Source organism: Leptodactylus fuscus, chromosome 7 (genome assembly GCF_031893055.1).
Source record: "Leptodactylus fuscus isolate aLepFus1 chromosome 7, aLepFus1.hap2, whole genome shotgun sequence".
NCBI classification, from domain to species: domain Eukaryota; kingdom Metazoa; phylum Chordata; class Amphibia; order Anura; family Leptodactylidae; genus Leptodactylus; species Leptodactylus fuscus.
The window spans coordinates 78,992,834-79,004,867 of record NC_134271.1 but is presented as its reverse complement, the minus strand read 5'-3'; the positions used below and the strand labels follow the sequence as shown (position 1 = coordinate 79,004,867).

At 40.0% G+C, this 12,034-nt stretch overlaps 1 protein-coding gene across 1 annotated transcript in view; it reads right to left on the bottom strand.

The window, feature by feature from the left end:
• YLPM1 (YLP motif containing 1) overlaps positions 1-12,034 on the bottom strand; it is a 35,954-nt gene that overhangs the window by 11,753 nt on the left and 12,167 nt on the right. Inside the window, exons 6-18 of the mRNA XM_075282287.1 lie at positions 11,131-11,218; positions 10,246-10,435; positions 10,053-10,151; positions 8,371-8,560; positions 8,182-8,300; positions 7,928-8,064; positions 7,772-7,834; positions 7,557-7,676; positions 7,290-7,466; positions 6,971-7,054; positions 6,778-6,861; positions 5,201-5,284; positions 4,190-4,241 (exon numbers count right to left, since the gene is read on the bottom strand). Of these exons, the coding sequence (XP_075138388.1) occupies positions 4,190-4,241; positions 5,201-5,284; positions 6,778-6,861; positions 6,971-7,054; positions 7,290-7,466; positions 7,557-7,676; positions 7,772-7,834; positions 7,928-8,064; positions 8,182-8,300; positions 8,371-8,560; positions 10,053-10,151; positions 10,246-10,435; positions 11,131-11,218 (1,487 nt within the window). The remainder of the gene's footprint in view (positions 1-4,189; positions 4,242-5,200; positions 5,285-6,777; positions 6,862-6,970; positions 7,055-7,289; positions 7,467-7,556; positions 7,677-7,771; positions 7,835-7,927; positions 8,065-8,181; positions 8,301-8,370; positions 8,561-10,052; positions 10,152-10,245; positions 10,436-11,130; positions 11,219-12,034) is intronic.

Sequence of the window (12,034 nt, the reverse complement as noted above, 5' to 3'; positions counted from 1 at the left end):
TTCCTGGAACATGGGGCCTTAGCTTAAGGGGGTTTTCCCAGAACTAAAACATGTTTCAATGTCCTGAATTTGTAAAATAAAAGTATGAAAACCATCAATTTCCCAAATTAAAGTACTTCTTAGCCTTTACAGGTTTTTATTATTCATATTTCCTAAGCTTAATAAACTGTATTTGTAACCTAAATACACATTTCTTAAACCTAATAAATCTGAACATGGGGAAAAAGTGCAAAAGAAACCAAAACCCCATGTGAGTTAAAATGAGACGCTAAAGAACAGACTTATTTGAAAACTATAGAATTGCCTCCATAAAAAGGTTACTGAACTTATAACCACATTTATTGCTGACATACTCCCTTTAACCCCTTAAGGACACAGCCCAAAAGTATGTTAAGGACCGGGCCTATTTTTTCAAAATTGACATGTGTCACTTTAAATGGCAATAACTTTGAGACGCTTTAACTTACACAAGTGATTTTGAGACTGTTTTCTCGTAACACATTATACTTCATGTTAGTGGTAAACACTAATCAATATGTTTGTATTTACTTATTAAAAAAATAGGAAATTTGATGGAAATTTGGAAAAAAATTGCAATTTTCAAAATGTGAAATTCTCTGCTTTTCAGGCAGATAGTTATACTACCCAAATACAGTAATAAATATTATCTCCCATATCTCTGCTTTATATCGGCATCATCTTTTGATTGTATTTTAATTTATTTTGGACGTTACAAGGCTTACAAGTGTAACAGCGATTTTCCAGATTTACAAGAAATGTAACTATGTTTGTTTTACACACTTTTTTTAAAAAAACCTTTTTTACATTTTTTTTTTATTTGTGCTGCAAGCACACTAGAACCAGTGATCAGAGAGGATCGCTGGTTCTATACTAACTATAGACTTGCAATACACGTGTATTGCAGTCTATAGAGGAAACTAGCTATGCAGATGCATAGACTAGCTTCCTCTCGTCATGGCATCCAAGGGGTTAACCCTCCCCCCATCGGAGCTCGCTCCGATGGGGGGAGGGATTAAGGAGCAGCGTGTAGCTGTAAATTACAGCTAACACAGACTCCTTATGTAGCCAGCAGCATGCTTTATAGCCGGCCAAACCCCTAGGGTGCCATGATCACTATGGATCATGGCACCTTAAGGGTTAAACAGCGGGGGTCGGTGCAATCACCGTCCCTGCTGCTACAGGGGAAGCCTGGCTGTCAGATACAGCCGGCCTCCCATGGAGATCGCACGGGCTCAGAAGCAGAGCCCATCACGTACAGGTACGTGGGAATGCGGGAACTAACCACATTCCCTGACGTACATTGTACGTGATTTAGCGTTAAGGGGTTAAACATACTTCTCCCATTCACGACATCTGCCGTAATGCCATGGCAAATATTGGGAGTTTAAATATGCAGGCTGATTAGGAGCTGAGAGGCCGGATTTCCACTGTGCATATGCATCGGAGACATGGCGGAAATGCATTAACCCTTTGATTCCTGAATCAAACTTGAGGAACCATTTTCCTGGTGATCAGTTAGCATGGCAGCCAGGCCTTCTGAAGGCTCCCAGGCTTGTTATTAGTGCACTTTTATTATAGGCTACACAAGGCAGCCTGTAATACATTAGAGGGATTTTACTATACATTGCAAAAAAACAAAAACTAAACCTTATACAGCCCAATACACAAATATATAAAAATACAGGTGGTTAAAATATGTAAAAAAAAAAAAAAAAAAACTATTTAAATTTGTTATTGCTATAAAATACATGTCATTTTGGATGCACAGCGAACGCTGTACAAGCAAAGATTTGTAAATAAATAAATATGTATGTCACATAAATCTCTAATTCTAGTCCATTCTGAATTTTCCAGCTTCCCAGTGCATCATACAGAATAGTAAAATGGTACCATTATATAGTGTAATTTGGCCTACAAAACTTAAGCCCTCAAAAATAAAAAATGTTATAGGTTTTGAAATTTTTTTTTATTACTATATAATATATATCGAGAAGTGTCTGGGGGCTGTTAAAAGTTTCCATCACTATCCCTTCTTTCCTTAAGGCTATATATAGTAAGTTCTTTATGTCACTCTGACAAGTTTTTTTTTTTGCTTAGACCCTCCATTTTTGTAGCCCACCATTGTACCTCTTCTATTAGATCTATATCTTTTTGTTTTTGAGGTTTCCAGAACTGGACACAGTATCCCAGTCATGTTTTCCCCAGCGCTGTATAGAGCAGCAACACAATCTCCCTCATTCTACTGGTTCTATCCCTAGCTATACAGCTGAGCATCCTCTCTGCCTTCCCTGCTGCCTGGCTGCTCCATTGACTCATTTGAGGCTGTCTGATTTTAGGACCCCTAGGTCTTTCCCTTCTGATGTCTTGGCTAACACAACACTGCCAATACAATGCTCAGATAGTGGGTTCCTTATCCCCCAAGTGCATTATATTACAAGTATATTACAAATCCCTCCAGAAATAACAATGCTTTGTTTCTCAATTGTAACACTACTTAATTTTAGTAATTTATTAGGGTTAGGATATATGCACAGGTTAGTTGATGCATTGTTAAATTTCACCAGTGACTGAAACCTACCTTATTTCATACTTTGACATACACATACGGGGCCTTGAACAGAATATCTAGGCTTTATGTAGGACATCTCAGAGACAAGCAGCGCTCCAGTGCTTGAAAATGTATTCACTGAGAAGGTGAAGTATTACTGCAGACTTACATTTATATTGATGTAACTCTTGGATCAAACAAAGTAATAGTCTAATCTTCTGAATCTTTGGATCTGTCTGACAGCTCTTGCATTTCATACATTACAGGAGCTACAGATTATGTACAGACTTACATGCAGAAAATCTGCAGCATAGTACAGTAGCTTTTAAATAGACACTGCCCTTCTAAGAACCTCTGCATAAGTCAATGGTACGGGTGATTATAAGAAGCTTTGTAATAGATAAGAGCAGGAAGATAGTATTTCTCTCTGATATGTCAGTATCAATTCTGCTACACTACATTTCACTCTGAAAATCACTGCTGTACTCATCTGAAGACTGACTGTAGATCACAAGACTCATGGCTATAGAGTGCAAATTCTGCAACTAAATTTGCATCAAAATCCACATGCAATACTAGGGACTGCCTTACTGACCAGAGAACTGGTTGCTCTTGCATGAAGTACTACACAAGGCACTTGCTTCAATGTGAGTTTGCTACACTACTTTTTCCACTCCCCACTAAGCAGAATACCAGGCAGAGCTATGAACTAAAAGCAATGATGTTTGCCTGGGTTCACCATCACTTGCTGTCCCCTTCATTTGTATATACACTAAACATCATGTTAAGACAATGGCTGTGCATTTTTCACTGAGCATTATAAGTAGCAGTTTCCCACCATGAGGCTGCCTTGCCAGTTACTACCGTTGTATGCAGCAGAAATTAGCTGCACATTTATGAGACAATAATAATTTGCTGCCTTCAGCAGAAACTACACTGAAGAATAGCACACTTCACATAGATGACGGAATGTTAGATAGTATATTATGGCATCATTAGATCAGAGCACCTTAGATTCTAGCATTATCAATCATATTACACATACCCCTGGCAGAGTTTGTTACCCCCATAAAGTCAGTCACATCCCTGTTTCCCAACACATAGTAAGACAACACATCAGCTTAAAAGTCTTCATCTTGCTGAGACTTCCAATTTGTTAAAAATTGTCTTATGGATTAATGAAAAATTCAGCTATATTTCACAATTCCTCAACACCTACAAGCACAGAAGGAAGGCTGTAAGGAGGCTTCTCAGTACCAAGACTTCTGTGAATCAGGTCTGTAAAAAGAATGCATTAAAATACTATGGAAAATCTTCTGCAGTCTGCCAAAAAGACTGCCACCGAAAAAGGGAGACTTTCCAGTAATACAATTACCCAAAGAAATGTAAAGGAACAGTTTAATTCTGACAACATCACACAGTGGCCAAGACACAGACCTCAAGCCATTAAGAATAGCTGCTCACTCAGTCTCCATGTGTGCAAAGAACAGCGAGCATGCAACCGTCAAGCAGCTAAATTCTGCATTCAGTTGCAACGAACAATGGAACAGACTTTTCTCTTGGCCACTATCATATTGAACAAGCAAGAACTGAACATCTGACCAGCAGTCTTGCACTCACCAAGTTTAGCTTCTGAAGTGTCCATCTCCCATTTGCTTTTCGGAAGATAACCCTATATCACAGGGAAAAATGTTGGAAGGGTTAAAGTGGAGCAAACAAACACAGCAACAAAACAATGGGAACGTAAGAGTTGATGCCTGAGTCAGTCCAGGTATGTTGCAGCAACATCTCTGTCAGGCATGATGCGGAGGAACAAAAAAGGGCTGTGTGTGAGAGCAACAGGATAAATGGATGAAGACGACAAACCTGACAAAGGAACTCACAGAGTATATGAATTTAAGGGGTTGACTTTATTTTTGGTGCAAAGTTTTATTTGTGCTGCAAACAGGGATACTAAAAATTAGCTTTGTGCAGGCCTGACAGATGCAATACCCAATATGTGTCACGTGACCGCTACAGCCAAACGCAGGCACTAGTTGAGATCTCTTCACAAAAGGCAATTCGCATGCAGTTTGTAAAGAGGTATTTGCTGAAGAGTGAATGGCTGCAGCGGCCACCTGACATCACCGTTGCCATCAGTTGTAATGTGCACGAAGCAGAGACGTTGGAAACATGAAGGGCATACCACTGGTGCAGGCTGTGAAATTGCACAGGGGCCCCTAGTGGCCCTATAATGTTAACAGCAGCATTCTGCTATCTATTAGATTGCAGGCAGGTGTCTAAGCTAATGAACTTCATTGCCAAGAATTACTGATGGATGCTAGTGAGACATCTTAAGAGTATAGTGTGTGCTCTATGCTGAGATATTGGGAAGCAAGGGGTCTGCAAACATCTGTGTCCACCCCTGGCTGGTAACTGAGGATGTGGAAGGAATTTTTTTTTATCACACCTATTTGCACCACATTTAAACCTTGTTTGAAACAAAAGACAAAAAAAACTTTAGTTAAATAAAAGCCCAGCTTCATGATATTGGTACAGTTTACAAAGGGCATGGTACCTCCCCACGTCCGCTATAGGAGAAAGGACAGGGTATAAATATATCATACAACCAGACTGAGCAGCCTGCCCTACCCGCTCACTCTCCTCCTCTTCCAACGCCTCCTTCTTCACTTCCTGCTCAGGCTCTGCATTTGGCTCAGAATCCTCCATTTCAACCTAAAGTAAAAAGTTTTTTGTCAATGAATTGCTTCACAAACCCAACATAATGTCACCCACTCCCTAGTGACTACTCTATGGTAGTGTCAGCTTCATTTACAGGTATATGGCTTCACGCTGCTATCAGAAGTCACATGTCCTGGTTTGTTACAGAAAATCACTATTGTTTCTGTTGCCAAAACCCAATGCAGATTTCTACACAGTCTGTGTCAGACACCATTGCTGCTGGGCTCTAGTTAATAACCCAGCAGAAAATATAATAGTTCTGCTGAGGCTTATACACCTCCAACTCTATCTGATAACATATCAGAGAAAGTTTTATACATATGTAGAATATAAGAAACTTTCTTATATTCTCTATCTATAGATATATAATCTCTGAACTGTTCATTTACAAATGCATTTGACATGTTTTTGTCCTGTACGCCATACACAAAACAGTCTCAGTCTTACAATGAAGTCGTTGGAGATGGGAGGGGGAGAATGAGAAAGAAATGAGGCCGTCTACATGCAATGAGTCATTTCTGTCAGGAGAAGGCTGGATAGTAATTCCTAACAACTCAGCTGTGTTATGAAAAATAGTTGTTTCTATAATGTAGATATCTTGCTATGAGCTCTCCTTCTCCTCCTGCCTCCTCATCAAGTTCTATTGTACAAATTTGATCAGTGGCAGAAGGACGTAAATGTGTGAAGAAATAGGCACTTTTCTTATGTTACTATATTGCAACTGTAAATTACCGCAGGTTAGCAAATTTACTCCTGCTAACCAGTGTCCATTTTGCACAAGGTGTCCCTGACTTTTGCTACTGTCTGAGCATCCCTTACAAAAACCTCAGTCCCATAGAATTGGCTAAAAACTCTTTCTAGGGCCTGTAACATGGCTTCAGCATTGGAATCATCCTTGCCATAATCCTCACTAGTAAGAAAATTAGCAACATAGTACAGCATCAGCAGAACACTTTTAAATGAGAGTTGCCACCTGTAGCCCATATTTACAAATTCTGACCTCTTTTTGAAGCTCCAGATGCTGTTTCTGGATATTGTAAATCAATTTTAATCAATTTGGCCTTATAACATCAAGGGAAAAGTATAAGTGCTTTTAGGACTTTCTACATCGCTATAGACAAGAATTTATGAAAAGAAAGTCAGCCATTGATAAAGGAGTAGAGTATTAAAACAGATGATTTGAAGTTGCAAGTGTAGCTTACCAACTTCACAGCCCTACATTGTGGTACAAAACCCCCCCCAAAAAAAAACAAAAAAAACAACGCATGACGGGTGAAGTGTGCAATGGAAAGGACAGCCACAATAATGGGTGTCTCAATGTCATCTATCCAGCTTAGTGGAATATGTGTGTATTTCACATCGTACTGTGATTGACAGATAGTGAAAAAACACAAGCAGGGGCCTGTGTATGTCAAAACCAGGTTTAGTTTGTGCCCGCAACGCTCTGGCCACAACCGTATAGCATAACTGCACTGACTAAGACAAACCTCTTCAATGGCAGCATCCTGAAGCAGAGAGCGGATATCCAGGCGAATCATGTGTCGTGGAGCTGGCTCCCAGTTATCAGACATCTGAAAGTGGAGAAAAATATCATCACGTGACCCATAATACAGGAACAAACAAGAAGTCAGGGAATTCAAGTATTGGCCACTGATCACCTCAATAGGGAGCAGCCCTTACCTTGCTAATCTCTTTCAGCTTGTGTCCATGCACATTTCTCTTTGCACATGTCTGGATGTCTGCAGAGATTTCAGCCAAGTAAACCTGAAACAAAGTCAGGAAGAATGATCAGTCACTGTGTGTGTGTACCCCTGGATTAGCCTCTCCACAAGTAGATGCTTCCCTCAGATGCTTCCCTCAGATCCTGGATTTAAAAACAGACAACTAAAAGAACAAACATGAGAGCCAGCTGCCGACATGACTAAAATGATGTGGTATGTTCACAGGTCAATAAAGTAAAACGATCATCACCATATACACACACACTGAAGTATAGTACCTCAAATCCTTTCGTCTTTGCTGCACTCCAGAACTGCTCAAACTGTCGTACACGGTCGTGGACACTGTCCAAAATAATGAATGGGAAGAACCCATCATCCAAAGTCTTCTTGAAGGTCTTTAACATGCCACTGCGGTATGTATCCTCCATCTCTGGTTCATACTCATACTCCATGACCTCCAGGAACATGGAAAATCCAGTGTTATGTACATAGAAAAAAGTAGGAGATTGTATTCTATGTACAATCACTTCTATCTAAAAACTCACCTTTCTTGTTACTTTTTTGCCAGTCTCTGGATCTTTCTCAACCTTCTCCACTTCAGTCATGAAATAGTCATCAAGGCTCAGGACTCTAGGAGCAGAACCACCATATTCCACCTCTTTATCCTGGGAATTAAACAGCAGGAAGGCTGGTGAGTGTTAAAAGGTACAACCAGATGGAAAATACAATGCACACGTCCTGCTACAAAACATCATCTCACCCTGATTAGTTTGGCAACATGTGTCTTTCCACTTCCAGGCAAACCTCTCATAATAACGACAATCTAGAACAACAATACAAATATCAATGTAACCTGAAGGAGGATTCACTGAAGAGAGATATCAAAGACACTGGGAATTTAAGAATGAACACTTACCCTGTCAGGTCTGTTTTCACGACCTGGCTTCTTAAGGAGATCATCAACATTTTTGGTCTCTGGCTTCTTCTCTGGTGGAGGTACAGGCACCGGAGGAGGAATTACAGACCTCTCCTCTGGATAAGCCCTACGAGTTGCTATTAGGAGGAGGAAAAAATATATATATTTAAAAAAAATTACCAATTTTTTTAAAAATTATTTTTTACTTTAAATAGCCACATTCCCATCTTCAAATCAAGCAGGGAATTTCTAACCTCCAAATGCAGGTTGAGGTACTTCGTAAGATGATCGCTCTGGCTTCCGCTCATAGGAAGATTTGTCAGAGCCACTACGACGGTTTGAGCTTTCTTTATCGCGGTAAGACGATGACGGCCTGCAGGAGTAACATACACGTGAGCACCAAGTCTAAAACAGCTGACCTCCCCCTTCTAACCATCATTTACCTTTCTTCTCGTGAGTGACGATCACGGTCATACCGATCTCGGTCATGGTCTCCTCTGTCCCTGTGAGTATCAGATCGATCACGATCTCTTTCTCGCTCATAGCCTCGACGGTCGAGATGTTTACTACTTTGCCTTTCAAAATATGGATCTCTGTCCCTGAGGTCTCGGTCAAAGCAATCAATCAAATAATCTACAAAAAAATAAATATAGTGGCAAGTCATTATAATAATTACAGAAGAATATCACAGAAATTTATGTTGGTGTAAAGTGCAGTCTTCAAGAGTAACGGTCATTTAAATTTTTTGGGAAATTAATAGTTTAGGTGCATATAATAAACTTTCCAATATAACTTAAAATCATTTTCCTTTATCTCCTCCTCAGCTTCCCTCCTTTGCGCTAAACTGCTAAATTTACTGTTGAGATCAATCATCAGGCTAGAACTCACACACAGATCAGGTTACATAGAAGTCTATGCAGAGGCAAAAGGAGGAGAGAAGAAGAAAAGGGCCCAAGAGAAAGACAATTGTTTCTAAATGAAATGGTATGATTTGTAGCAGTTTCTGAAAGTTTTAGCAGCAGTGAGAAGTGTAGACATGAGTAAAGGTCACTATTTTACGGTGGTCTCCAACACAATGTCGCCACAAAATAGCCGATGGACATGCACAGTCGGCAGTTCCGTCGGCCATTTTGCGATGGTCCCCTGTAAGAGAGGGAGAATGTCAGACTGAGCAGAAGAAAGACGGTGCTGGATGGATGACAATGCTGTGCTCAGAGCCCTGAGGGAATGCCTCCCTGTGCTTTTTGATGGGGTGTAGTTATTCCAGTCTTCACAAAGAATTGTGAGGTGGAAATAACCCTTAAAAAGGAATTCTCCAACAACTTGACAAACCCTTTAAGTGTGAAATTAATTTTAAGGGCTCCACTTCCCAGGGCTACCAATTTTTTTTGCCAGGAAAACCATTATCCAGGCATTTCCCTTGCAGTAGCCACTTCATGTTTTGTTACAGTTGGCTATAATCGCACCTGCATTATGTGACCATTTTATGGGAATGATCTTTATATTAGTTTTTGTCCTAGCTCCCTCTATGATCAGTCAGTAGCACACATAGCACTTCCAAAACATGAGTTTCTGTACTCCACAACCCACTCTTGTATGCAGATTTAACACTTCTGCATCAATAAAATGGGAAAAAAGTGACATTTTTGAGAGGGACCACTCTGGTTAGTTTTAACTTTACTTAATGTTCGGGTTGGCCAAATATGCTGTAGATACAGTCTAGGCATAAATGAAAGTTAAAACGTACCTCCAGGTACAAAATGAAAACCTTTCATAAATGAATATTATAGGTTAATATATGAAACTTTGTAATATATCTTTTTAAAGAAAAATGTTTTCTTCTACTTCACTTTCTACATATTAGCCCGTGAAGAAGGGAGGGGGTAAGATAATTCTGAACTCTTAACATTGACTATAGGCACATCCTCTTAAAGTTAATCATTTGGAACAGTTCAGTTCATGTATTTCAATAGGGGTAACAGAAGCAGCACAACATAGCCCTTTATTAAAACTGGTGTGTGAGGAAAGCTTACAGGCAAAAATGCAGATGACAAGCAGGCTAAAAGTTTCCCCAGGTAAAAGATACAAAGCACAACATGTTTTTAGTGACATTTGCTGACCATACCTTTTGGAAATGAAGAAATTCCCCTCTCCAATGCAGGCTCAGGCAACAACACCACTCTCTCCCCATAGGGGGTCTGCTCCACTTTCCCCACTGTGAGGTCTAGGGTAGAAAAAACAAAAAAACAAAACACGAACTAATAAGCAAGATGACAGCATGTAACACCCCCACAGTAAAGGATTGGGAGATACCACACCTCTACCATGTGCATAGTCCACAGTCTGCTGAATTCCTGACAGTTTGGATCCAACTGGAAGATTTGCCGATTGACTTGCTTGCCGTTCTTCATCCCAAAGTCCACTGAAAGAGTCTTCATCCCAGTGTTCTGCAACTCCTCTGCCAATAACGGAAGCCTCCCCTCTTTTTTCCATTGAGTCTGGAGGCATCTGAACATAAAACATGAAGCATTAAGTCCAAACAGTTTTCTCAAAAACTAATGACCAAAGTACTGTAGGTGCACAAGACAGAGGTCAGTAACTGCGCAACATCCAATGCATGATAACAACTGGATCATTTATACAACTATTATATATTTATTATATTATATTTTATTAACAAAACAAAATAAAGACACAAAATCCTCCTTAACCCCTTTCATCCACAGTCATTTTGTTTCTGAATTTTTGCTTTTTACTCCCTGCCTTCCAAAAGCCATAATGTTTTTCTGTTCCAGACTTAAATTTTTTGCCCCAACAAATTGTAATTCATAATGTCACCATTTAACACTCTGTACAATGGGGGGGGATAAAACTGAGAATGGTGTGGAATCAGAAAAGAAATAACCACTGAACCACGGCCGTACCATATTTGTATAGTTCGTAATGTAATGTCCCCCCATGACATTCACTGAATAGACTAAACATATTTTAAGGCTCAGGCCCACGAAGCAAAAACCTGCAGCGGATGAGCATTGCTTTTTTTTTCCCCTGCAGCGCTTTTCATTGCATTTTCACAGTTTCTCTGTGGACTTTCTGCCCCCATTATACCTATAGGCACACACCCTAAACAGTTATTTTTAAAGGGTTAAACTTCTTAGCACCACCTGCACATACAACTGCCCACTGTATGCAGACATGCTCACCTGAGGGTCTGTGGCAGGTTTCAGGGGATCAGATGGTTTTGAATCACTGAAAAAATTCTTCAGATTGTCCAGCTGTTCTTTCTGCTCCCTGTGGATTAGAAATGTAACGTCAAAGACCTGTCAGCTAGTGAACCTTCACTCTAGTAAATGCAGCCCTGGACTAGTGGAACAGTAATACTTCCTATCTGCTGTGGCTTTAACACACCACAATGTAGTAAGTTACTGAAAAATTGGATGGTCACTATCTGCAAATGACATTCACCAATAGGTATTTTAGGACCTCTACACAGAGGATTCTGGACTGGAAAATCCAATCTGTAAATCAGCCAGATTTCTCAGCCTGAAATTCGTTCTGAGATCTGGACACCGATCATCACAAGTATTCATCTGCAAGAAGATGGAAAGTAGGCAAAACTGAGCGGCATACTGGCTATAATTTTATAATTGTTAGAAGCACTCAATGTTTAATCACTGTTGTAAGATAGATCGATAAACACACGTAGAAGCCAATGAAATGCATTACATCTGTGCCACTTAATACCTACTAACTTGGTGTCAGCCAATTTTAAAGTACAATACTGCATTCTGGTGCCTGAAGCAGCGGCATATGATAGCTGTTACTACCTGGCTATTGTGGACTTTCAATAGTTTTTTTCTTGTTGTTTGGGATATGAATGAGGATATAAACTTGTGCACCTTCTGTCACGTACCCTGTCCTAGAATAAGGGAGCCTCAACTGGTTCAATGCAGGAGAAAAATAGATTCTCTTTGTAACCTCACATCCACACAGCAGAATGAGATATATTTCTGATACTAGGTTCACACCTGCGTTCGGGATTCCGTTCAGGGGTCCCCATAGACTATAGTGGAGTCTACCAGGTTTCCAAACAAAAAAGGCAAAAAA